Genomic DNA, 26,711 nt, shown 5'->3' on the forward strand with positions numbered 1-26,711 from the left:
TTTCTTTTAATAGCCAATGATACTACCATACTTGCTTCTGTCACAGGTGTTGTGAAAGGTTTGGCTTTATTTAAACAGCTTTTAACAGGCAATCTTTTAATAAAAGAAAAAAAAAAAAAAAAGCAAGCCGTTTCTTTGGATCTTAATAAAGCTGCAAGTTTAACAGCTCACACACCAGGAAATTAAAGTACTGCTCAATAAAACTCTAGGTTGGAACTAAGTATCCATCCTGAATGATTTTAGCATCCTCTTATTCCATTACCTGATAAGCAAGGAAAATACGGCAGACATTAGGATTTCTGGGTGATGTGTGACCGTGTGTTTGAACTAACGATTTCAGTAAATCATAAACTGATGTACTAGAGAATCGCTCACCGATGAATATTTTACCAAATTAATACTTCCAAGCATTTTATGAAGAATGGTTGTGTTATATTTTGTTTTTTAAATTGTGTACCTTTTCAGTTGTTTTAGATCTGTTGCCAATCTACATAGGTGTGTCTGATGATTGGAAAACTGAGAATAAATATATGAATGTGCATCAACTATTATTTGTTTCCATTAAACAGAGGGAAGGGTGCCAGACCTTTAACTGTGAAGACAGAAGAAGGAACAGGAGACAGGTAGCAGTGTGCTAGAGATCAAAGAAAGAATCATAATGCTTTCTGCATCTGTAATATGGAAACATGAACAGAAGCTATTTCTATCTTGGAAAACATGGTCAATATTGACTTATCTTTTAAAAGAGATGATAGCCTCTTACAGCACTAATCGGAGCTTGCATGGTAGCTGGGTAAAAGAGCCTGTGATAGAAGAGGACAGTGTGCTAATGATGACTTAGCTGTTTGTGTCAGCAAAAAGGGGCCTTGAGCAGCCCAGCAAGGTTAATGATTTGAAGACAGGTTTGCCAAGAGATTAGACCTTAACAAAAAGAACTGCTTAAATATGTGTGCGTATCATAAACTCAGTTTACATTGCAATTAAGACCCAAATTCCAATCATTTGTTTCTGTGTGGTTACCTGTGCAGTCAGGTCTGAAGGTTTTTTTGTGGACCATAAAATAATTCTTTTTAGGTGCAGTTCAGCTAAAGAATTTTCTCTTCCAGGGCAGGCTATGTGTGAAACAGCAGCATGAACTGGATCACTGAAACATTCGAAAAAGAGGGAGAGGGGTTTTAGTTCTACTTTAACTGATCTCATCTGGACTAACATGGATTCGGTAGAAACAAGAGTGTCTCAGTTCTCAGAGTAACACAGAAAACATTTTCTGTGGGGCCAAAACTAATTTACTGTATCAGCTAAGAGACATCTAACTCATGCTCTAAACAGAAGACAAAGAAGGTTTGTTTATACTTAGCTTGTGGGGCTAGAAAGTACAGAGAGGTAAATTATCCCCCCTGTGCAAGATACATGGTGTATCTGCGGCATTCCCTATTTCTTGAAGTTTAGAAAATACAATAACAGGATCCAGAGTGGAAAAAAAAGCAAAACAAAAACTGAGCTAGGGAGTACGGTACAACAAACCTCTTTGCCTCTGTCCTGTTTGAGAGCGTGCAAAGTCCATTTCTATTCCCTATTTCCAAACATGGTAAACATCTGCTAGTAGCATCTTTACGGGTTTACTGGTTGGGGTCTGGAACAGTAAACTCTGAAATCATTCTGATCTGAACTCCTGCTGTTGACCAAGCCCCACACCTCAGCGTGTGCTTCCGCTTGCTGGATCCAATGAAATAGACAGGTTCTGCCTTTGCAAAGCTAAGAAACAGCAGTCCAACCCCTGCAACGGGCCCTGTAGCAGTTCCAACCCCTGCAACGGGCCCTGCAGCAGTTCCAACCCCTGCAACGGACCCTGCAGCCATTCCAGTCCCTGTGACAGGCTCCAAAGCTGGGCCAGGGAACCAAACTGTGCCAGTGTCAGTTGCCTTGTATCCAAGATGAAACAATGGATGAAAAAGTCAGGTATTTTAGAAAGCGGAGGAACTCCTACTCAGACTGGGGAGGAAGAAGAAAACCAGGCAGGCTACTACAAAGTGGCTGGGCCATCAGAGGAACAGGAAGACAAAGAGGAAGTTATCATAAAAGCATCCATAGCTACCCAATGCCTATCCCAGGATGAGCTACAAGATATGCAAAAAGATTTCAGTCATTGTCCAGGTGAGCACCTTGTCACCTGGCTGCTCCGGTGCTGGGACAGTGGAGCCAATAGCCTGGTATTAGATGGCAGGGAAGCCAGGCAGCTGGGATCCCTCTCTAGGGAAGGGGGCATTGACAAAGCGATTGGAGAAGGAGCACAAATCTTCACCATCCTCTAGAGGATGCCTCATCCTGGAAGTGTTTAAGGCCAGTTTGGACGGGGCTTTGGGAACTGTGTTCTAGTGGAAGCCTTGTGCAGTCAAGGTCAGCTACCCACCAGGACAGAGACTCTGCAGCCTTTCTGGACACCGGAGCTGTCTGAGCACCCCTGTGGGGACAATCGTTTCCTTTTTGCTGCCTGGGCTGTCTCCACCTGCAAGTGTGGGCCTGGTGCTGCTCACGTTTCTGCCACAGAGCACCTCAGAGAAGACGCAGGCTTCATCTTCTCCACTCCCTTCCAGCAGGCAGCTGCAGGCAGCTGTCAGGTCCACCCCTGAGCCTTCTCTCCTTCGTGCTGACCAAAAGAGTGCCAAAGGGAGAAACAAGGAGTGTGCCAGCATTGGAACGGGAAGGTGGTGGCACTGTAACTGCTGCCTGCCACCTCGCACTGCTGAACAGAGTGGTGAGGTATGGGTGGAGAGGAGGGGACCGACACACCTACCTGCTGGAAAAACTGAGATGCCCTCAGGGAAACATCACCTGGTTCATTTCCACAAACAGAATCAGTGCTAGATTGCCCCAGAGGTATTTTTTCCCCCATTAACACAATTTCCCAAATAAGACTAATGTGATTTAATAGTTTTGATAGATATATTTCATTAGATCAACCCTGCTGAACCTGTGATAATGTGTGCCCTCATTCTGCAAGTTCCTGTGTGCAAGTGGAACAGGGCAGATCTAGAAATTTCAGCTGTGACTACCTGAGTAAAGCAGTCTTTTTGTGGGGCATTGCTCTCCAAACCAGCCTTCTGAATTCTGATTTAGGCTCTCCTACCTTCTCCTATGAAGTACTGGAAGATACTTTTGTAGCATTCAAAAGAATTAGAAACTCCTATTGTTCTTCAAAGCAACAATTTATTTCTGTAAAATACATCGATAGCTGAGAGAGGGAGTTAGGAGAATCTTATCAAGTAGAGAGAGAGCGCTGACAGCATTAAGCTAGGATGCTACTTAGTGTCTTTGCTAACTATGGTGCATTGTACAAATTAACTAAAGCAAGAAGCCATGGGCCCCTTACCAAGGTCAGTCTCCTAATAAGAGTGTGAGCCTGTCTTAAGAAACTGGTAGAAACTGGTCCTGCGGATGGACAAGAGCCAAGGAGCAACTGAGTCTGCAGAAAGACAAGAGGTCAACTAGCGGTGACGAGGAAGAGTCATCAACCTTCATCCCCACGAACCCCAACGACCACAACCAGGAGACACTGCCCAAGCGCAGATGGGAGGAGTTTATGGAAATGACTCCTTGGAACTAATTTTAATATGAAGCGGGACAGGTTATGAATATGTATAGGTGTATTGTGGAACTTCATGCATATGTAACTCTTTGCTGCATGTAACTATGGCAAGTTGCCGCGTCAGGTGCGCACGACTTTCGTGGGACTACCTCCCGTGCTGCGCAGCGCTGAATAAACATACCTACTTTACAATCTTACTGATTGTGGAGTCCGTTTTCTGCAAGTCGTAGCTGCTTGGAAAATGGAAATATTTAAAAAATAAAAAAAAATTCTTTTCATGTGAAATACTCAAAGGTGGTTGATATTTCTTTGGATAGTCCCGAGTGAATTATAAAATTCTGCTTTTGTAAATACAAATATAAATTTAAAACATTATCCAATACTTCAAAAAAAATGGTTGATTGGAAAGGAAAATGTTTAGAAGAGTAATTTCACTATAGTGACGTATAATACTAAAGCATGCCAAAGTAAAATAACTTCTCAAATCAAAGGTCCATGCTAATGTAGTGTATTTAAATACTGAAATGTTTAAAATAATCATGGAATTCTTTTCAGTAGAGATGCAAGAAGCTGGGATAGTGAATGATTTTTAGTATTTTAGGAACGAAAATGAGTCATTTGGGGATGTTCATGGTTAATATTTCTAGCTCTTTGATTTCAAAAAAAATAAAAATAAAAATAAAATAAACCACAAAGGATGGTTCTTTTATGGGTTGATTCTAGTATATTGATGCATATACCATTCAAGAGAAATCAGAAGGATAAAAATAGGGGAAGGGTTATGCTGATAATTCCTTGCTCATACTTGACAGCGTCTTCTTCTGATACATTCATATAAATGTCGTTGTTAGTCCTTTGTTAGTGCCCGTGCCCGGGGCGAGCCTGAGCCACGGACGTCTGCTGCAGGCAAATGGTGGTCCTCGTGGAAATCCAGAGCTTCCTGCCTGGCCAGGAGAAGTCGATCAGCAGCACACAGAGAAAGTGGTAGGAGGTAACCGCCAGGTGGCACTGCTATAATACCAGTACTCTGCAGCGCTTAACAATTTTTCACGTGAAGAGTACAAAATAACTGGTAAAGTGCAAGTTATAATTGACTCAAGGCAGACTTTTGTAGCAATCAAATTTTGTTTCATCAAAGTTTATTGGGAGGAACTTGTAGTGTTTTCTAGGAAGCGGACTGCTGAAGCTCAATTAAAACGTAATGAGTTCTTGTGGTGTCATCTTAATTACCTGTAGCCTTAATGTTTTATACTTAAAAAGTAATGAAGAGAATTAAAGGTGACTTTTACAGCAGGGCAAAGTGAGTTCTGTGTGCAAACATGACTGTAAACTGGCAGCAAGATGGGATTTGTTAACCTTTAATAACTCGTGTGTGTGTTCATGATGTGCTGTGTAATTGCTGACCGTACTGAGAGGTTTCCAGAAGCTCAAAGGGCTGTTGACTGGGATAAGAGTTGCACAAAAAAGGTCAAAAGGTATTAGGTGTATGATGGCCCAGCCTACCCAGATCCCTCTGCAGAGCTCTCCTACCTCGAGCTGATCAACACTCACGCCTAACTTGCAGAGTAGCACTCTGGAAACTTACTGAGGGTGCACTTGATCCCCTTGCTGAGATGAATGATAAGGATATTGAAGAGAAGTGGCCCCAACACTGAGCTGTGGGGGACACCACTAGTGACTGGCCTCCAGCTGGATTTAACTCCATTCACCACAACTCCTTAGGCCTGGCCACACAGCCAGTTTTTAATCCAAGAAAGCATACGACTGCCCAGGCCTTGAGCTGCCAGCTTCTTCAGCAGAATGCTGAGGGAAATGGTGTCAAAAGCCTTAGTGAGGTCTAGGTAGGCCACAGCCACAGCCTTTTCCCCATCCACTGAGCGCATCACCTTGTTGTAGAAGGAGATCAGGCTGTAAAGCAGGACCTGCCTTTGATAAAGCCATGATGACTGGGCCTGATCACCTGGTTGTCCTCCAAGTGCTGCGAGATGGCACTTGAGATAACAAGCTCCATGAGCTTCCTTGGCACCGAGCTCAGACTGACAGGCCTGTAGTTTCCTGGATCCCCCTTTGGGCAGTTCTCGAATACATCAATGAGTGCCCTTTGGGAAGATCCTCCCAGAACCTTTTTTCTCCAGGCTGGACAGCCCCGGCTCTCTCAGCCTTTCCTCACAGGAGAGATGTTTCAGTCCCTCAGTCTTCCTCGTAGCCCACTGCTGAACTCTCTCCATTAGCTCCACATCACTCCTCTACTGTGCAGACCAGAACTGGACATGGCACTGCAGCTGTGGCCTCAACAGTGCTGAGTAAAGGGGAATGATCACCTCCTTCAGCCCTTTGGCAACACTTTGCCTAATACAGCCCTGGATACCATTAGCTGCCTTTGCTGCAATGGCACATGCTGTCAGCACAGCTATGGTGTCCACTGGGATCCCGAAGTCTTTTCCTAAAAAGCTGCTTTGTAGCTGGACAACTCCCAGCATGTCCTGGTGCCTGGGGTTGCTCCTGCCCAGGTGCAGGACTTTGCACTTCCCCTTGCTGGATCCAATGAAATAGACAGGTTCTGCCTTTGCAAAGCTGAGAAACAGCAGTCCAACCCCTGCAACGGGCCCTGCAGCTGTTCCAACCCCTGCAACGGGCCCTGCAGCAGTTCCAACCCCTGCAACGGACCCTGCAGCCATTCCAGTCCCTGTGACAGGCTCCAAAGCTGGGCCAGGGAACCAAACTGTGCCAGTGTCAGTTGCCTTGTATCCAAGATGAAACAATGGATGAAAAAGTCAGGTATTTTAGAAAGCGGAGGAACTCCTACTCAGACTGGGGAGGAAGAAGAAAACCAGGCAGGCTACTACAAAGTGGCTGGGCCATCAGAGGAACAGGAAGACAAAGAGGAAGATATCATAAAAGCATCCATAGCTACCCAATGCCTATCCCAGGATGAGCTACAAGATATGCAAAAAGATTTCAGTCATTGTCCAGGTGAGCACCTTGTCACCTGGCTGCTCCGGTGCTGGGACAGTGGAGCCAATAGCCTGGTATTAGATGGCAGGGAAGCCAGGCAGCTGGGATCCCTCTCTAGGGAAGGGGGCATTGACAAAGCGATTGGAGAAGGAGCACAAATCTTCACCATCCTCTAGAGGATGCCTCATCCTGGAAGTGTTTAAGGCCAGTTTGGACGGGGCTTTGGGAACTGTGTTCTAGTGGAAGCCTTGTGCAGTCAAGGTCAGCTACCCACCAGGACAGAGACTCTGCAGCCTTTCTGGACACCGGAGCTGTCTGAGCACCCCTGTGGGGACAATCGTTTCCTTTTTGCTGCCTGGGCTGTCTCCACCTGCAAGTGTGGGCCTGGTGCTGCTCACGTTTCTGCCACAGAGCACCTCAGAGAAGACGCAGGCTTCATCTTCTCCACTCCCTTCCAGCAGGCAGCTGCAGGCAGCTGTCAGGTCCACCCCTGAGCCTTCTCTCCTTCGTGCTGACCAAAAGAGTTCCCTCAGCCTGCCCTTGTATGCCGTGTGCCCCGGCCCCTCACTCCCTCATGTGCCCTGGGCTGGGCCCACTCCACACCCATCAGTATCTTTCCTGTCTGGGGGAGACCAGAAAGGGATCCCGGAGTCCAAGTGCAGTCGCAAAAATGACACCAAAAATCAGAGAGGAAAGCGGATTTACTGGTTTTTATTATTGTTTTTGTGGTTGTTGTTGTAATGTATTTATTTATTATTTTTATTATGATTATTTTATCAGTTTGTTGCCCCATCCCGGGAACAGCTGGTAACCAAGCGCCTTGAAGGGTCTTTACGCTGCACTCCCACGCTTCTTCCTGGCAGGCCTGAAGGCTTCTGCTTCTGCAGAGGAACAGCTGTCTGCATGCCTGTTTCGAGGGATCTGCTGCTGTTCTCTGTGCACCGCCATGCAGGGCGCGGGTTCATCTTCAAGCACCTCTTGGCAGCCTTCTCGTCCTCAGACCGAGACACCCCATGCCAGGCGTGGCCTTCGGAGGCCTTCTCCTGTCGCCCGGTGCAGCAGCCCAGAGGAAACCGAGTGCGCTCTTGCCCAGCGCTTGGGACTCCGTGCAGAAGAGGTGACACCTCTACAGGAGAGGTGGGGAGGGGGGATGGGGAGAGGGAGAACAGGGGGTGGGAGAAGAGGCCATCGTGCAGGCAATCCTGCGTGATGGTTAAGGGATGGCCTCTTCCCCCTACTTGCGGAGGCGGAGGCAGGGCCGGGAGTACGGAGCGGTCCGGGCGGTTCTGCGATGACGATGGTATGGTCTCGCTGGTGGGAGCCCTGGCACGATGGTGTTGTGCCACATCAGATGGGCTGGAGGTGGATCCACCTCCATCAGCTCTTCCTCCTCCACAGGTGGATCCACCTCCATGGGCTCCACACCAACCGCCACGGCCGCTCCGTCTCCGCTGGCGCTCCTCCGCCTGCACTTCCTCTCTGGTTCCATGAACCACTTGGACCCACAAAGAGGTGGGCAGCTGTCGCCCCAAGACCTCTTAAGTCCAACCATCGTTGGCAGTCGCTAGAGATCTTGGGAGATCAGCGAGTGGTGGGCCAGGCGCAGGGGCTTTTATAGGCCTCAGAACAAAGTGTGGGGGGGGCAGATGCCACTGTGACATCAGGAGGCTTCTGTGATGGCCGCCGTGATGGCGCGCCACGCCCCAGACCCAACATGGCCCTGTTGGGAGGGGGCTTCTGGGGCCTGGTGACATCAGGAAGCCTCTGTGATGGCGCACCACGCCCCAGGCCCAACACGGGCATGTTGGGAGGGGGCTTCTGCGGCCTGAAAGAGGCCCTCGTGTGGAAGCAGGAGGATGGTCAGGGGGGCTGGGGGCCCCTTTCCTGGGCCATTTTGCTTGCCAGAGAGACAGGCTGCCCCTTGGGCACTGTGACTGCCCTCTGCCTCCCCTCGTGTGCCCTGGCCTCCAGCCCCCTCCTCATCCCATGCCTGGCGTTCCTGTGCAACAAGATGGTGGCAACAACATTTCGGAAAGGGCAGTGGTCTTCCATTAACCCCAACCTGTTACCGCCACGTTTCCCAGCAAGTGGCACAGCCCCCCATGCTTGACAGGAGCTTGGATGGGGCAAATCATGCAGATATCCCACATGTGGGTAAGGGTGGCACGGCCAGCCTGCACCAGGTCTGCCAGCAGTCAATCAAAGCCTTGCTGGTATTCAGTTGGTGTGCAAGCCCCTCCTTGCCGTCCACAGCACCTACCCCTGCCCCTGGAGCGTGAGGAGGTGCCATCTCTTGTGCCGTGAGCCCAGTGGGAGAGGGGAGCAGAGGGACTTGCCTTGTCTAGGCTGCTGTGCCAGCACAACTCAGGGAGTCTGTTGGAGGGCCACTGAGGTGTTCGGGGACTAGAGTGGGGGGAAGAAAGATGGGAAACTCTGAGGTCCACCCTTACTCTCTTCTCTAGTGCTAAGAAACCTTCTCACCACTTGTGTGGCTTCTTGCTTCCTCCTTTGGAGGAAGAGCCCTCCCATCTGTCTTGAAGTCTCCCAAGTAGCTTCTGAATGAGAGCCTTCAGACCGATTTCCAGGGAGAAACTCTTGTCTGCCTAAGACACCGGCCCAAAGATGCCTTTGAGGTACACAAAGGACACAATGACATCTGGGAATACCCAGAACAGCTTTACTATGGTCAACCTGTGCTGAGATCAACATGAATTATGCTTGATGGAGATACATAAGTGGCCTTGTGGGATGAGGGGAGAGCAGCAAATGCCACTGACTGCCGTGAGGGTTTTGGAAGAGCCACTTGAAACTAGTACCTTCATGAAGAGGCTGCTTCCATTACATGGAGGTGGAACCTGGATGCTGAATGTCAGACTTTTTGATCAAATGAGGCAGTCTATTTAAACCATAACCAAACCAAGCCAAAAAAGAGCAGTGCTTTGGCAGGCCCAAGCTTTTTGGAGCTGTTCTGCGTTGAAACTGTAAAAGGAGTCAGCCCCATCCACGTTCTCCTAGGAGTTTCTTCAGAGTCTGTTCACAGGATCACAGAATGAAAGCCAAAGCCCTGTTAGAAGTAAATTTGGCCAGGGACAACAAGAGTAACAAGAAGCTTCTAGAGGTCCATCTATAGGTGATAAAAGGAAGGAAAAAAGGAAAAGGAAAACTGTGGGCCCTCTCCAGAAGGAAACGAGACACCTGGTCACCTGGTCACCCAGGATATGGAGAAGGCTGAGGTACTCAACGGCTTTTTTTGCCTCAGTCTTCACTGGCAAGAGCTCTAGCCACATAGCCTGGGCACCAGAAGGCAAAGGCAGGAAGTGGAAGAATGTTCAACCACACCCTGTAGGAGAAGATCAGGTTTGAGACCAGCTAAGAAACCTAAACGTACACACGTCCATGGAACCTGATGAGATACATCCACAGGTCCTGTGGGAACTGGTGGATGTGATTGATAAGGCACTATCCATCATATCTGAGAAGTCATGGCGGTCTGGTGACGTTCTCACTGACTGGAAGAGGGGAAACATAACCTCCATGTTTAAAAAGGGAGAAAAGGAAGACCTGGGGAGCTACAGGCCAGTCAATCTCACCTCTGTGCCTGGCAAGATCATGGAGCAGATCCTCCTGGAAATTGTGCTAAGGCACATTGAAAAAATAAAGGGGTGAATGGTTACAGCCAGCATGGCTTCACTAAGGGCAGACTGGGCCTGACAAATCTGGTGGCCTTCTACGATGGGGTTACAGCATTGGTGGATAGGAGAAGAGCAACTGACATCATCCACCTGGACTTTTGCAAAGCATCTGACACCATCCTCCATGATATCCTTGTCTCTAAATTGGAGAGACATTGATTTGACGGATGGACCACTTGGTGGGTAAGGAATTGGCTGGATGATCACACTCAAAGAGTTGTGGTCAACAGCTCAACATCCAAGTGGAGATCAGTAATGAGTGGTGTTCCTCAGGGGTCGGTATTGGGACCGGCGCTGTTTAACGTCTTTGTCAGTGACGCGGGCAGTGGGATCGAGTGCACCCTCAGCAAGTTTGTTGACGACACCACGCTGTGTGGTACAGTCAACATGCTGGAGGGAAGGGATGCCATCCAGAGGGACCTGGACAGGCTTTAGAGGTGGGCCTGGGCAAACCTCACGATGTTCAACAAGGCCCTTCCAGTGCAAGGTCCTGCATGTGGGCTGAGGCAACCCTAAACACAAATATAAACTGGGAAGAGAACGGATTGAGTACAGCCTTAAAAGGAGGAGCTGGGAGTGTTGGTTGATGAGATGCTCAACATGAGCTTCCAATGTGCACTTGCAGCCCAGAAAGCAAACCATATCCTTGGGCTGCATCCATTAGGACACGACGACACTGTGACCCACCGATTTCCTAAGGGTATAGCTGTATATAACTTGCACATTCTAAAAATCCTTATTCACAGGAAATCCTACATCATCAGCGCTCAGGCAGACCACACACCTCCCCAGGAGGCTTCACAAGTGCAGAAGTGGCTCCCAAACCTGGAACTGGCTTCTTCACCTCAGCTGCTCCCTTGGCTGCCCATCCTTGCTTGGGCCCCCAGCAGTTCCCACACATCCAAACTCCTACACTTTGAGCAAGCCCCACACCTCTGTGGAAACAGATCTGAGAGAATGGAGGGCGCTCGCAGACGGCAAACTGCTTGCACAACTGGTTGCAAAGTTACATAAATGTGTCCTTGGAAAACCGTCCCTTCCTCACATGCTCTTCTCGGTACCCAGGGGAAAACAGCTGCGATACCACAGAGAGCTAAGGTTTACTCCAAAAGGCCAGGCGTGTCTATTCACCATAGCATGTTTTCAGGGTCTTCTTCTGTAATTATTAACCCTTTCACAAATAGCTGGGGGTGAGCTGCTGCCCGGCCAAAGGTTGCCCCTTGGCAAGGAGTGGAAGCCCGAGCGGTGCTGTGAGTCTCCTCCCTCCACCCCGGCCACCAGCACCTGGAGGCTGCGCCTTTAAGGGGGCACAGGGGACTCCCTGCTCGCAGGGGAACCTCCCGCTCTCCGGCGAGCTCTGGTCCCTCGCCAGGACGCCTGCCGCGCTCCCTGCTTCACCCTTCAGCCGCAGCCGCGGGGCCAGGAGCGCTCGGGGCCTCGACGCGAGGTGCAGGTCCGGCCAGACAGACGGCAGCTCATCTCCAGCCTGCGCCGCTGCCAGCTCCTCTCGCACCGCATGGCCACTTCTGGAAAAGTAAGGACACTCGCTGCCTTTCTCCCTTTCCCCCTTCCCGTGGAGATGCTCCGGGAATGGCTCAGCCTGCACACGTGTGCTGCGCACCACCATTGCCCTGACTCCCCCAACCCCCCAAACCTCTCGGCACCGCGCAAGCCTCGGCTTTCATTCAGCTGCAGCTTGCCAGGACCTGAGCGAGGTTCTGGGCTCTGCTTCTCTTCTGCCCCTCAGCTCAGGGCTGAAAACACTGAACCAGGAAAGCACCCTCCTGCTCAACCCCACCCGGCACTCCCGCTTTAAGGGCATACAAAGCTCTTTGGTGGGGGAATAGCCAGCCACACTCGGCCCCTGCCTCCTGTAGCACTGAGCGGCTTCCTAGACTTGACGGCCTGTGCCTGACGTGGCTCCAAATCCTGCAGCAGCATCTCTCGCAAGAGCCACGGCCCTCTCCTCATCTGCTTGCGACAGACTGGCGCAGGGGGGAGACTGTAGGATCCCCAAAAAATAACAGGCTGCTGCACTGGCCATGGAAGGAGACAGGCCAGGGCAGAACTGGCGTCTGGTACTTCCCCGGGGCTGTGCCTACCAACAGCCAGCCAGCTCCTGGGAACAAGACAACGTTCCCTGTCGTCGGCCCTGGGGTAGTGCAGCCTTTCGGCCACTCACCTCCAGCACTCAGCCCTGCTCCCAGCACAACTAACCCCTTCCCAGCTGCAGGCAGCCCTGCTCCCAGCACAGCTCCTGCCCAGCTGCAGGCAGCCCTTCCCGGATGCGCACTTCTGCAAAAACGCTGGCCGAGCCCCAGAGTGAAGGGTCGCTTTATCTCTGTAGCTCTGATTTCACACCAGGCCCACGCCTATTGAGTGTCGCTTGGCTTTGCATGCAGTGGGGCACCGCCGTGTTCCTGCTCTCCCACCGCCCCCAGCAAGTCCCCAGGGAGCGCCCAGGGCAGTTGTCGAGCTCTGGCGGCACGTGTGTCAGCGTGCTGCCTGGCACCGCTTTACGCGCTCGTCCGACAACCTTCCCCGCCCCAAGCCGAAGGCAAAGCTTCCCAGCAGCCTAACTCCCCTCTCCTTCCAGGTTATCCGATGCAGAGCTGCTGTTGCCTGGGCAGTGGGCAAACCACTCTCTCTCGAGGAGGTGGAGGTTGCACCTCCAAAGGCGCGTGAAGTCCGTGTCAAGGTAAAAGCAAGGACTGCCAAGCACGAATGCTAGCTGCAGTTTCTTTTAGGGAAAAGACTGATAATCTGATTAAATGCAAACCATTTTGGAACGTGACAACTCGTAGGTAAAGGCACAGACCTATGCACAGCAGTGCTCTGGGAAGGTGGACTGCTCACACCTGGCAGTAGCTGTCCGATGCCCCACCTGTCACAAACATCTCCCCAGCTTTTGGCACTGATGCTATTCAGGTCAACAGAAAAGGACAGTCTTCACTGGATTATCAAATTCAGTATCAAAACAGTGCAAAGGGCAGCAATTTGTTCTCTCCTGCTAAGTTACACCATGCCATTTCAGACGCAGCCACTCAGGACCACCCATTCCCAGAAACCGGAGAGCCAGACAAATGCCACCAACTAATCCCCAGCCCCTGCAGCACAGTGCAGAGGAAAGCCAAGCAAAGCCTTCAGCATGAGCAGAAGGGCTTGTTCCTGGCGTGGGCACAGGCGTATCAGCATGAGGCAGCAGCACCAACCATGGTGACACCCATAGAAATTACATCTACCTGCTGCCTTCAAAAAAGACCAGGCTCCCTCTATAGCTCACCTGCTCTTTCCCCTCCAAACAGATAGTGGCCACAGGGATTTGTCGCACAGATGACCACGTTCTGGGAGGTGACTTTACTGATACAGATTTCCCAATCATCCCTGGCCATGAAGGAGCTGGGATTGTGGAGAGCATTGGAGAAGGAGTGACCTCTGTGAAACCAGGTAACCAGCCCACACCCAGGACTCAGCTCTCGAAGCCCATGGGGCTGCCCAGAGCTCTGAAATAGCCCCCAGAAGCCTGCAGCCATGACTGGCTGCACACCAGTAGCACTGAACCACCACACACACTTCCCTCATCTGTCCCCCAAAGTGCCCGAGTCGGGCTCTCAACATTTCCTGCGGGCAGAGAAAGCAGAGGGTTCATGCCAGGCTGCTGCCATCAGGCGCCGTGACAGGCAGCACCCTCCAGGCTGCCGAGCGAGAGGCACCTAACGCTGGCTCTGCTTTGTTCCAGGAGACAAAGTCATCCTCTTTGGCCTTCCTCAGTGCGGGGAATGCTGCTTCTGCAAGAATCCTGACTCCAACTACTGCCTGAAGTCACAGTGAGTTTGCTTCCCCTTCCCCGTTACCCACACAGGCTCGGCTGTCAGCAGTTCTGCCACACACGTGAGTGCTTTGTGTGATGAGCGACACGTGCACGTGCTCCCAACAGCCTCTCCGTGTCACAGTGCCTGCTGCCCGACAAGACCAGCAGGTTCACGTGCCGAGGGAAACAGATCCACCACTTCCTCTGGATCAGCACCTTTGCAGAGTACACTGTTGTGCCGGACTTCAGCCTTGCCAAGGTAGATGCTGCTGCCCCTCTGGACAAAGTCTGCTTGCTGAGCTGCGGTTTCTCCACAGGCTACGGGGCTGCCATCAACACCGCCAAGGTTGGTATTCAGCCGTGTCAGGAATAAGCACCCCGCAGCCGCCTCCGCACCCGCAGAAATGCTCTGCCACAGAAACCTCCTCCTCCCACGGGAGGCTGACCCGACCCCATGTCGTGCAGGTAAAGCCGGGCTCCACCTGCGCCGTCTTCGGCCTCGGAGGAGTTGGCCTCTCCGTTGTCATGGGCTGCAAGGCGGCCGGGGCTTCTCGCATCATCGCCGTTGATATCAACAAGGAGAAATTTGCCAGGGCCAAGGAGCTGGGAGCCACCGAGTGCATCAGCCCTCGGGACTTCAAGAAGCCTGTTCAGGAGGTGCTCACCGAGATGACCGGGTACGGCGTGGACTACTCCTTTGAGGTCATCGGGACAGCTGATACCGCGGTATGTGGTCTTTTATCACACGTGCTCCTTCCCAGATCATTCACAGCATCCTATCAGGGCAAATTTCACCACAGCTCAAGCTTTCTTGCCTGATGCCAGCGCTTCTGGGCTTGTCTTTGCCCAGAAGGGCAATCTTCTGGCTTGGGGAGAAAATAACGTAGGAGTCTCAAAACAGGATGGTGCTTTCATAGTCTGTTACAGAAAAGAGAGTCGGTTTTTAGATAGCAGTGAGTGGCAGACAACTGAAATTTCTCTCAGGTGTGTCTAATTCACTCGCCTGTCCCATCAGGCTGCTGCCCTGGCCTCTTGCAATATGAACACTGGTGTCTGCGTGGTGGTTGGAGTATTACCTTCTGGTTCAGTGGTTCCCATCGATCCTTTGCTTCTGCTAAGTGGCCGTACCTGTAAAGGGACTCTGCTTGGAGGTATGAAAGTAAGGGAAAGATTTTAGACATTTCAGTCTTGTCCTTCCACAGTAATTCCCAAACCGTCTGTAGAACAGTTACCCTCTAAGGGCAAATATCTATCTATCTATCTATCTATCTATCTATATATACACAAATAATAATAAATAAAATAAATAATAATAAATAAAAACAAATTATATATATATATATACAAATAATCATATATAAAAACATACATATATACAAAGAACCCCTCCCTTGACAACTCCTTTTCCCAAGTCACAATGTACTCAGCGGTAGGGCAGAAGAAACTTTCCCGCATAGTTGTTATCCAGGAGCCCCTTGGTCACTGCGAATGTTTTGAGCTTGGAAAGACTCACCAACTCTCTTTGAGTTGTTGTTGCTAAAAGGTCAGCAAAGCCTGGTGCAGATGCTGAACTCCTTGTCTGCTCCTGCATTCATCTCAGAGCACTCTTGACAGACTTTGGCACCAGACAACGCCACCATCGTTCCCTCTCAACAGCATTTCTCCAGTCACTCACTGCGGGTGCTTTCTCCCCCTTCTCTAGGCTGGAAGATGAGAGATGCCATCCCCAAACTAGTCTCCAGCTATCTGGAGAAGAAATTTAACTCTGACTTGCTGATCACGCACACGCTGCCAATCGCTAAAATCAACGAGGGCTTTGAATTGTTACGCGCGGGCAAAAGGTGAGGATCTGACTCGCAGGAACGAGGCCTCTGTCTGGCAGGGCAGTGCTCCAGGCACTCCGGGAGGCAGCGCCCGGCTCGCTGCTCTCACCCAGCGCCCAAGCATTGCCAGCAGGCAGGGCCCTGATCCGGGCGGTGGGAGGCCCTGCTGTAAGACGGAGGGAAGAGGCTGCCCTGGGCACAGGGACTGCTCCTCCCCGGGGTTCAGCTCAGCAGAGACCCTGCAGCCCCGGCACAGCCCCTCAGACCCCACACCTCGCTGCGGCGTTCGAAAGCACGGGGCAGGCAAAGCAGAGTGAGGAGGAAGGGGCGTCCGTGGGGACCTCGCAGCAACCGCAGAAGGGGGGAAGACTGTGCCTTCAGACTGACGCACAGGAGCTGCGGGGCGGGACGGGGTGCCTTAGGCTTTCCCTTCAGCACCCCCGCTGAGTTCAGAAGAGGCTGGGTGAGAGCTGAGGTGGCCGGTCCCAGCTGCACCTGCCTGCCCCTCTGCCTGCTCCTGAGCACTGCGGCAGCACCTCCCTTAACTGCTCCCTTCTTCCCCCTTCCAGCATCCGCACCATCCTGCTCTTCTGAGGGACGCGGCCGAGGGAGGACGAGCGCGGTCAGCAGCCCAGCAGGCCCTCGTGGCGCAGGCCCTGCTCTCCCACCGCCTCCCTGCGTGGGGCACAAGGAGATGAGCACGAGGACCTCGACGGCTCTGGTGCTGCTGCCTGTGCTCTCACGCCCTGCGAGAGCTGCAACGCCACCTCTCCTGAGGAAACACGTGCACAAGTAAAAGCTTTCTTCAGACGCTCCCACGCAGTGCTGTGAACAGCAGGGGCCCCAGGGGGCAGGAGGAGCTCTGCCTTGCACCCCAGGCCCCGCCATCTCAGCCCTCTTCTCTGCACTGGGCAACTTCCTTTGCCCCCTCCCCTGCTGATGCCTCCGAGCTGTAAACATCTTGCATGCAGACACAGCGAGCACCTTGCACGCTGATGCATGAAATGCCTTGCACGCTCACGCACCACATGCCTTGCACGCTGACATAGCAAATGCCTTGCAGACTGACACGCCAAAATGCCTTGCATGCTGATGCACCACATGCCTTGCACGCTGACGCACAAACCAGCTTACTTAACATCTTGCAAGTTTGTTAAAAACTGCTGTGGGGGAGATAAAATGAGTAAATAAAGAGTATCAAAGTAATTAAATCACTTAAAAACAGAGCTCGGATTATTCTTGAGAGACCACGTAGATTAGCTCTTTTTCCCAGTGCAGCATCAATTTTCTGGATCATTGCTGAGAGAGAACTTGTGCTTAAAGGCCTCCAAGTGATGATCTATTCCATTATCATTTCAAAACGCAACATACTGTTAAAGTATAACGTCCTTGGAGAGAGCACGGCTCTTGCTCAACCTCATAGCCACTTTTTGTGGCCCCAAAGACCATTATTACGTCCCTCTCCCTTATCCCCATGAAGCACTTCCTTGCGTCCTGACAACTGCATCCCTGTTTCCACAGCCAAACCACATAGCAGGGGGTTGCCAACTCTTGCTCACTTTGTCATCCACTACTTCTCGCGGGCAGTTTTCTGCATCCTGCACTGATCATTACACTTGCACACCTAGAATTTCGCAATTACTGCTATTGAATTGCATCCCAATTCTTTAAAAGCATCTCCTTCCGTGTGCTCGGAAGTCTCTTGTTATCTGCATATTTAATGAGCGTACTCCAATCCGACATGGAAGTCACTCAGTAAGAGATATTAACTAGGCTCAGACGACAACAGAACCTTGACAGACACCATTCAACATATCCTGTGAATCAGACTAGCAGATACCAAATAACTAATCTCTCAGTAAGGCTTACCACCAATAATTTCCCCAAGTGGCCAGAATCGTAGCATGGGGAGCACATACAGAATCCTGACACAAATGCTCTTCAAGATGTACTTCAGGATGCAGATTCTGGCACAGGGGGACACTTGGGTTACCTGGCATCACATGAGGCCATCAATCAGGCTGATGGTAATCTCCCTTCACATTTTTTAAAGCCCTACCACAAAGCAACCTCATGTTTGGTTGATCTTTTGCCAGTGTGCAAGTTTTAGCTTGGGGTTTAAGTTATACACATCTCTCATCAGACCACATTTCTACCAATCAATAAAAATTATAACAATTCTAATATTTCCTTATTAATACTTCCATAACTGGACCTGTATTGGATGGGAAACTTTTAACATTAGAAAGATCAAAATGGTCAGAGATGACTGCACATGCTCTTACACATCTGCAAGTAGAAGCGTCATGTTTTTACTTCAGTATATATGCAAACAACAAAAAGCTCTGCCCAGTTCTCTTATTCTGAAATGAATAAGACAAATAGTAAATCCACAAGATCTCCTTAAGACAGCAAAGTTCTCTCCTGCCTTGTGAATCACCCATTCCTAACTCCCTCAGTGTCCTGATATGTACCACGCATTTCTTACCACTTCAAAATTTGGCACGTGAAAATAAACTCAACTATGAGCTGTGACAAACAAAAATGGCTTCTGACCATTACTTCTGTTCCCGGTCCGCTGCTTATGGGCTGTACTGCTCTGAACTTCAACTAGGAAAGTCTGGGTCTAGCCTGAGAAACACGTACTCCTAAATAATTACACCACTAACCTGCAAAGCAGCAATCTTTTGCTGTGGGAATTATCTCACTATGTGGACAGAATTTTTATTCTTTGATAGCCTCACAAGACTATACATTATACCTGGTTCAAAATCAGCTGAAGACAAAGAGCTGTAATTCCATTCAGCATTTTGTAAGCGTTCAATTAACTGCTGACCTTACTGAATGACTGTGCTATGCTTGCAAGTTATACCACACTGTTGTCAAATTTCAGCACCGTTTGTGTGCCTTTTTAGATCAACACAGCTTGTAAGATGTTTCCAAACTAATAGTCTTTAGTCTGAGTGAGTTTTCTGTGACATCCTTCAAGTTAACAAACTCATCTTCAAAAAAGAATGGAGTATTGGTTTGTAGTCACCAGAGCGATACATCCAAACCAAGAAACAAGCAGTCCAAAATAAATATTGCACGGGCATTTGTGTAAGAACAGCAAAATTGTGTTAGCACAACTTCAACGTTCAGTTGCACAGAGCCTGCCTGCAAGACAATTTATGCACATTTTCTCTTGTAACTACCATAGGTCTCAAACACTCAGTCTTGACTTATAATATAATATTGCAGTATTCGCAGTGTCCTGACGTTTTAGGATTCCCAAATGATAAACAGCAGATGGCTTAGCAGCAGCACAAACTTCATTATCCTCCAATACAACGGATACAAATTGTGAAATAAGACATTTCTGAATGATCTGCCACCACCACCCTTGAATAAAAGGATCAAGCTCAACATCCAGACTTCAAGCACAGCATTTAGAAAGAAAATAATCTTTCCTTCTACTTCAAAGCAGGAATCAGGAAAAATCTCTGTATTGTGCAGCAATTTTCTTTTAATAGCCAATGATACTACCATACTTGCTTCTGTCACAGGTGTTGTGAAAGGTTTGGCTTTATTTAAACAGCTTTTAACAGGCAATCTTTTAATAAAAGAAAAAAAAAAAAAAAAAGCAAGCCGTTCCTTTGGATCTTAATAAAGCTGCAAGTTTAACAGCTCACACACCAGGAAATTAAAGTACTGCTCAATAAAACTCTAGGTTGGAACTAAGTATCCATCCTGAATGATTTTAGCATCCTCTTATTCCATTACCTGATAAGCAAGGAAAATACGGCAGACATTAGGATTTCTGGGTGATGTGTGACCGTGTGTTTGAACTAACGATTTCAGTAAATCATAAACTGATGTACTAGAGAATCGCTCACCGATGAATATTTTACCAAATTAATACTTCCAAGCATTTTATGAAGAATGGTTGTGTTATATTTTGTTTTTTAAATTGTGTACCTTTTCAGTTGTTTTAGATCTGTTGCCAATCTACATAGGTGTGTCTGATGATTGGAAAACTGAGAATAAATATATGAATGTGCATCAACTATTATTTGTTTCCATTAAACAGAGGGAAGGGTGCCAGACCTTTAACTGTGAAGACAGAAGAAGAAACAGGAGACAGGTAGCAGTGTGCTAGAGATCAAAGAAAGAATCATAATGCTTTCTGCATCTGTAATATGGAAACATGAACAGAAGCTATTTCTATCTTGGAAAACATGGTCAATATTGACTTATCTTTTAAAAGAGATGATAGCCTCTTACAGCACTAATCGGAGCTTGCATGGTAGCTGGGTAAAAGAGCCTGTGATAGAAGAGGACAGTGTGCTAATGATGACTTAGCTGTTTGTGTCAGCAAAAAGGGGCCTTGAGCAGCCCAGCAAGGTTAATGATTTGAAGACAGGTTTGCCAAGAGATTAGACCTTAACAAAAAGAACTGCTTAAATATGTGTGCGTATCATAAACTCAGTTTACATTGCAATTAAGACCCAAATTCCAATCATTTGTTTCTGTGTGGTTACCTGTGCAGTCAGGTCTGAAGGTTTTTTTGTGGACCATAAAATAATTCTTTTTAGGTGCAGTTCAGCTAAAGAATTTTCTCTTCCAGGGCAGGCTATGTGTGAAACAGCAGCATGAACTGGATCACTGAAACATTCGAAAAAGAGGGAGAGGGGTTTTAGTTCTACTTTAACTGATCTCATCTGGACTAACATGGATGCGGTAGAAACAAGAGTGTCTCAGTTCTCAGAGTAACACAGAAAACATTTTCTGTGGGGCCAAAACTAATTTACTGTATCAGCTAAGAGACATCTAACTCATGCTCTAAACAGAAGACAAAGAAGGTTTGTTTATACTTAGCTTGTGGGGCTAGAAAGTACAGAGAGGTAAATTATCCCCCCTGTGCAAGATACATGGTGTATCTGCGGCATTCCCTATTTCTTGAAGTTTAGAAAATACAATAACAGGATCCAGAGTGGAAAAAAAAGCAAAACAAAAACTGAGCTAGGGAGTACGGTACAACAAACCTCTTTGCCTCTGTCCTGTTTGAGAGCGTGCAAAGTCCATTTCTATTCCCTATTTCCAAACATGGTAAACATCTGCTAGTAGCATCTTTACGGGTTTACTGGTTGGGGTCTGGAACAATAAACTCTGAAATCATTCTGATCTGAACTCCTGCTGTTGACCAAGCCCCACACCTCAGCGTGTGCTTCCGCTTGCTGGATCCAATGAAATAGACAGGTTCTGCCTTTGCAAAGCTAAGAAACAGCAGTCCAACCCCTGCAACGGGCCCTGCAGCTGTTCCAACCCCTGCAACGGGCCCTGCAGCAGTTCCAACCCCTGCAACGGACCCTGCAGCCATTCCAGTCCCTGTGACAGGCTCCAAAGCTGGGCCAGGGAACCAAACTGTGCCAGTGTCAGTTGCCTTGTATCCAAGATGAAACAATGGATGAAAAAGTCAGGTATTTTAGAAAGCGGAGGAACTCCTACTCAGACTGGGGAGGAAGAAGAAAACCAGGCAGGCTACTACAAAGTGGCTGGGCCATCAGAGGAACAGGAAGACAAAGAGGAAGATATCATAAAAGCATCCATAGCTACCCAATGCCTATCCCAGGATGAGCTACAAGATATGCAAAAAGATTTCAGTCATTGTCCAGGTGAGCACCTTGTCACCTGGCTGCTCCGGTGCTGGGACAGTGGAGCCAATAGCCTGGTATTAGATGGCAGGGAAGCCAGGCAGCTGGGATCCCTCTCTAGGGAAAGGGGCATTGACAAAGCGATTGGAGAAGGAGCGCAAATCTTCACCATCCTCTAGAGGATGCCTCATCCTGGAAGTGTTTAAGGCCAGTTTGGACGGGGCTTTGGGAACTGTGTTCTAGTGGAAGCCTTGTGCAGTCAAGGTCAGCTACCCACCAGGACAGAGACTCTGCAGCCTTTCTGGACACCGGAGCTGTCTGAGCACCCCTGTGGGGACAATCGTTTCCTTTTTGCTGCCTGGGCTGTCTCCACCTGCAAGTGTGGGCCTGGTGCTGCTCACGTTTCTGCCACAGAGCACCTCAGAGAAGACGCAGGCTTCATCTTCTCCACTCCCTTCCAGCAGGCAGCTGCAGGCAGCTGTCAGGTCCACCCCTGAGCCTTCTCTCCTTCGTGCTGACCAAAAGAGTTCCCTCAGCCTGCCCTTGTATGCCGTGTGCCCCGGCCCCTCACTCCCTCATGTGCCCTGGGCTGGGCCCACTCCACACCCATCAGTATCTTTCCTGTCTGGGGGAGACCAGAAAGGGATCCCGGAGTCCAAGTGCAGTCGCAAAAATGACACCAAAAATCAGAGAGGAAAGCGGATTTACTGGTTTTTATTATTGTTTTTGTGGTTGTTGTTGTAATGTATTTATTTATTATTTTTATTATGATTATTTTATCAGTTTGTTGCCCCATCCCGGGAACAGCTGGTAACCAAGCGCCTTGAAGGGTCTTTACGCTGCACTCCCACGCTTCTTCCTGGCAGGCCTGAAGGCTTCTGCTTCTGCAGAGGAACAGCTGTCTGCATGCCTGTTTCGAGGGATCTGCTGCTGTTCTCTGTGCACCGCCATGCAGGGCGCGGGTTCATCTTCAAGCACCTCTTGGCAGCCTTCTCGTCCTCAGACCGAGACACCCCATGCCAGGCGTGGCCTTCGGAGGCCTTCTCCTGTCGCCCGGTGCAGCAGCCCAGAGGAAACCGAGTGCGCTCTTGCCCAGCGCTTGGGACTCCGTGCAGAAGAGGTGACACCTCTACAGGAGAGGTGGGGAGGGGGGATGGGGAGAGGGGGAACAAGGGGTGGGAGAAGAGGCCATCGTGCAGGCAATCCTGCGTGATGGTTAAGGGATGGCCTCTTCCCCCTACTTGCGGAGGCGGAGGCAGGGCCGGGAGTACGGAGCGGTCCGGGCGGTTCTGCGATGACGATGGTATGGTCTCGCTGGTGGGAGCCCTGGCACGATGGTGTTGTGCCACATCAGATGGGCTGGAGGTGGATCCACCTCCATCAGCTCTTCCTCCTCCACAGGTGGATCCACCTCCATGGGCTCCACACCAACCGCCACGGCCGCTCCGTCTCCGCTGGCGCTCCTCCGCCTGCACTTCCTCTCTGGTTCCATGAACCACTTGGACCCACAAAGAGGTGGGCAGCTGTCGCCCCAAGACCTCTTAAGTCCAACCATCGTTGGCAGTCGCTAGAGATCTTGGGAGATCAGCGAGTGGTGGGCCAGGCGCAGGGGCTTCTATAGGCCTCAGAACAAAGTGTGGGGGGGGCAGATGCCACTGTGACATCAGGAGGCTTCTGTGATGGCCGCCGTGATGGCGCGCCACGCCCCAGACCCAACATGGCCGTGTTGGGAGGGGGCTTCTGGGGCCTGGTGACATCAGGAAGCCTCTGTGATGGCGCACCACGCCCCAGGCCCAACACGGGCATGTTGGGAGGGGGCTTCTGCGGCCTGAAAGAGGCCCTCGTGTGGAAGGAGGAGGATGGTCAGGGGGGCTGGGGGCCCCTTTCCTGGGCCATTTTGCTTGCCAGAGAGACAGGCTGCCCCTTGGGCACTGTGACTGCCCTCTGCCTCCCCTCGTGTGCCCTGGCCTCCAGCCCCCTCCTCATCCCATGCCTGGCGTTCCTGTGCAACAAGATGGTGGCAACAACATTTCGGAAAGGGCAGTGGTCTTCCATTAACCCCAACCTGTTACCGCCACGTTTCCCAGCAAGTGGCACAGCCCCCCATGCTTGACAGGAGCTTGGATGGGGCAAATCATGCAGATATCCCACATGTGGGTAAGGGTGGCACGGCCAGCCTGCACCAGGTCTGCCAGCAGTCAATCAAAGCCTTGCTGGTATTCAGTTGGTGTGCAAGCCCCTCCTTGCCGTCCACAGCACCTACCCCTGCCCCTGGAGCGTGAGGAGGTGCCATCTCTTGTGCCGTGAGCCCAGTGGGAGAGGGGAGCAGAGGGACTTGCCTTGTCTAGGCTGCTGTGCCAGCACAACTCAGGGAGTCTGTTGGAGGGCCACTGAGGTGTTCGGGGACTAGAGTGGGGGGAAGAAAGATGGGAAACTCTGAGGTCCACCCTTACTCTCTTCTCTAGTGCTAAGAAACCTTCTCACCACTTGTGTGGCTTCTTGCTTCCTCCTTTGGAGGAAGAGCCCTCCCATCTGTCTTGAAGTCTCCCAAGTAGCTTCTGAATGAGAGCCTTCAGACCGATTTCCAGGGAGAAACTCTTGTCTGCCTAAGACACCGGCCCAAAGATGCCTTTGAGGTACACAAAGGACACAATGACATCTGGGAATACCCAGAACAGCTTTACTATGGTCAACCTGTGCTGAGATCAACATGAATTATGCTTGATGGAGATACATAAGTGGCCTTGTGGGATGAGGGGAGAGCAGCAAATGCCACTGACTGCCGTGAGGGTTTTGGAAGAGCCACTTGAAACTAGTACCTTCATGAAGAGGCTGCTTCCATTACATGGAGGTGGAACCTGGATGCTGAATGTCAGACTTTTTGATCAAATGAGGCAGTCTATTTAAACCATAACCAAACCAAGCCAAAAAAGAGCAGTGCTTTGGCAGGCCCAAGCTTTTTGGAGCTGTTCTGCGTTGAAACTGTAAAAGGAGTCAGCCCCATCCACGTTCTCCTAGGAGTTTCTTCAGAGTCTGTTCACAGGATCACAGAATGAAAGCCAAAGCCCTGTTAGAAGTAAATTTGGCCAGGGACAACAAGAGTAACAAGAAGCTTCTAGAGGTCCATCTATAGGTGATAAAAGGAAGGAAAAAAGGAAAAGGAAAACTGTGGGCCCTCTCCAGAAGGAAACGAGACACCTGGTCACCTGGTCACCCAGGATATGGAGAAGGCTGAGGTACTCAATGGCTTTTTTTGCCTCAGTCTTCACTGGCAAGAGCTCTAGCCACATAGCCTGGGCACCAGAAGGCAAAGGCAGGAAGTGGAAGAATGTTCAACCACACCCTGTAGGAGAAGATCAGGTTTGAGACCAGCTGAGAAACCTAAACGTACACACGTCCATGGAACCTGATGAGATACATCCACAGGTCCTGTGGGAACTGGTGGATGTGATTGATAAGGCACTATCCATCATATCTGAGAAGTCATGGCGGTCTGGTGACGTTCTCACTGACTGGAAGAGGGGAAACATAACCTCCATGTTTAAAAAGGGAGAAAAGGAAGACCTGGGGAGCTACAGGCCAGTCAATCTCACCTCTGTGCCTGGCAAGATCATGGAGCAGATCCTCCTGGAAATTGTGCTAAGGCACATTGAAAAAATAAAGGGGTGAATGGTTACAGCCAGCATGGCTTCACTAAGGGCAGACTGGGCCTGACAAATCTGGTGGCCTTCTACGATGGGGTTACAGCATTGGTGGATAGGAGAAGAGCAACTGACATCATCCACCTGGACTTTTGCAAAGCATCTGACACCATCCTCCATGATATCCTTGTCTCTAAATTGGAGAGACATTGATTTGACGGATGGACCACTTGGTGGGTAAGGAATTGGCTGGATGATCACACTCAAAGAGTTGTGGTCAACAGCTCAACATTCAAGTGGAGATCTGTAATGAGTGGTGTTCCTCAGGGGTCGGTATTGGGACCGGCGCTGTTTAACATCTTTGTCAGTGACGCGGGCAGTGGGATCGAGTGCACCCTCAGCAAGTTTGTTGACGACACCAAGCTGTGTGGTACAGTCAACATGCTGGAGGGAAGGGATGCCATCCAGAGGGACCTGGACAGGCTTTAGAGGTGGGCCTGGGCAAACCTCACGATGTTCAACAAGGCCCTTCCAGTGCAAGGTCCTGCATGTGGGCTGAGGCAACCCTAAACACAAATATAAACTGGGAAGAGAACGGATTGAGTACAGCCTTGAAAGGAGGAGTTGGGAGTGTTGGTTGATGAGATGCTCAACATGAGCTTCCAATGTGCACTTGCAGCCCAGAAAGCAAACCATATCCTTGGGCTGCATCCATTAGGACACGACGACACTGTGACCCACCGATTTCCTAAGGGTATAGCTGTATATAACTTGCACATTCTAAAAATCCTTATTCACAGGAAATCCTACATCATCAGCGCTCAGGCAGACCACACACCTCCCCAGGAGGCTTCACAAGTGCAGAAGTGGCTCCCAAACCTGGAACTGGCTTCTTCACCTCAGCTGCTCCCTTGGCTGCCCATCCTTGCTTGGGCCCCCAGCAGTTCCCACACATCCAAACTCCTACACTTTGAGCAAGCCCCACACCTCTGTGGAAACAGATCTGAGAGAATGGAGGGCGCTCGCAGACGGCAAACTGCTTGCACAACTGGTTGCAAAGTTACATAAATGTGTCCTTGGAAAACCGTCCCTTCCTCACATGCTCTTCTCGGTACCCAGGGGAAAACAGCTGCGATACCACAGAGAGCTAAGGTTTACTCCAAAAGGCCAGGCGTGTCTATTCACCATAGCATGTTTTCAGGGTCTTCTTCTGTAATTATTAACCCTTTCACAAATAGCTGGGGGTGAGCTGCTGCCCGGCCAAAGGTTGCCCCTTGGCAAGGAGTGGAAGCCCGAGCGGTGCTGTGAGTCTCCTCCCTCCACCCCGGCCACCAGCACCTGGAGGCTGCGCCTTTAAGGGGGCACAGGGGACTCCCTGCTCGCAGGGGAACCTCCCGCTCTCCGGCGAGCTCTGGTCCCTCGCCAGGACGCCCGCCGCGCTCCCTGCTTCACCCTTCAGCCGCAGCCGCGGGGCCAGGAGCGCTCGGGGCCTCGACGCGAGGTGCAGGTCCGGCCAGACAGACGGCAGCTCATCTCCAGCCTGCGCCGCTGCCAGCTCCTCTCGCACCGC

At 50.3% G+C, this 26,711-nt stretch overlaps 1 protein-coding gene across 3 annotated transcripts; it reads left to right on the top strand.

Moving 5' to 3' along the window:
• The first annotated feature begins 11,749 nt into the window (after positions 1-11,749).
• On the top strand, positions 11,750-19,132 carry LOC118259454 (alcohol dehydrogenase 1-like). 3 transcript variants are annotated; one of them, XM_050716634.1, is made up of 9 exons: positions 11,750-11,767; positions 12,830-12,931; positions 13,539-13,680; positions 13,973-14,060; positions 14,171-14,390; positions 14,510-14,770; positions 15,060-15,203; positions 15,755-15,885; positions 19,108-19,132. In XM_050716634.1, the coding sequence occupies exons 1-9, from the start codon at positions 11,750-11,752 to the stop codon at positions 19,130-19,132; spliced, it is 1,131 nt and encodes a 376-aa protein (XP_050572591.1). The 3 variants fall into 3 exon arrangements, with proteins under 3 accessions (XP_050572591.1, XP_035425006.1, XP_035424918.1); XM_035569113.1 differs by having other exon boundaries at positions 15,060-15,195; positions 15,747-15,885; XM_035569025.1 differs by lacking the exon at positions 19,108-19,132 and adding an exon at positions 16,437-16,482 and having other exon boundaries at positions 15,060-15,195; positions 15,747-15,885.
• Positions 19,133-26,711: the final 7,579 nt, after the last annotated feature.

Source organism: Cygnus atratus, unplaced genomic scaffold (assembly GCF_013377495.2).
Source record: "Cygnus atratus isolate AKBS03 ecotype Queensland, Australia unplaced genomic scaffold, CAtr_DNAZoo_HiC_assembly HiC_scaffold_119, whole genome shotgun sequence".
NCBI lineage: Eukaryota > Metazoa > Chordata > Aves > Anseriformes > Anatidae > Cygnus > Cygnus atratus.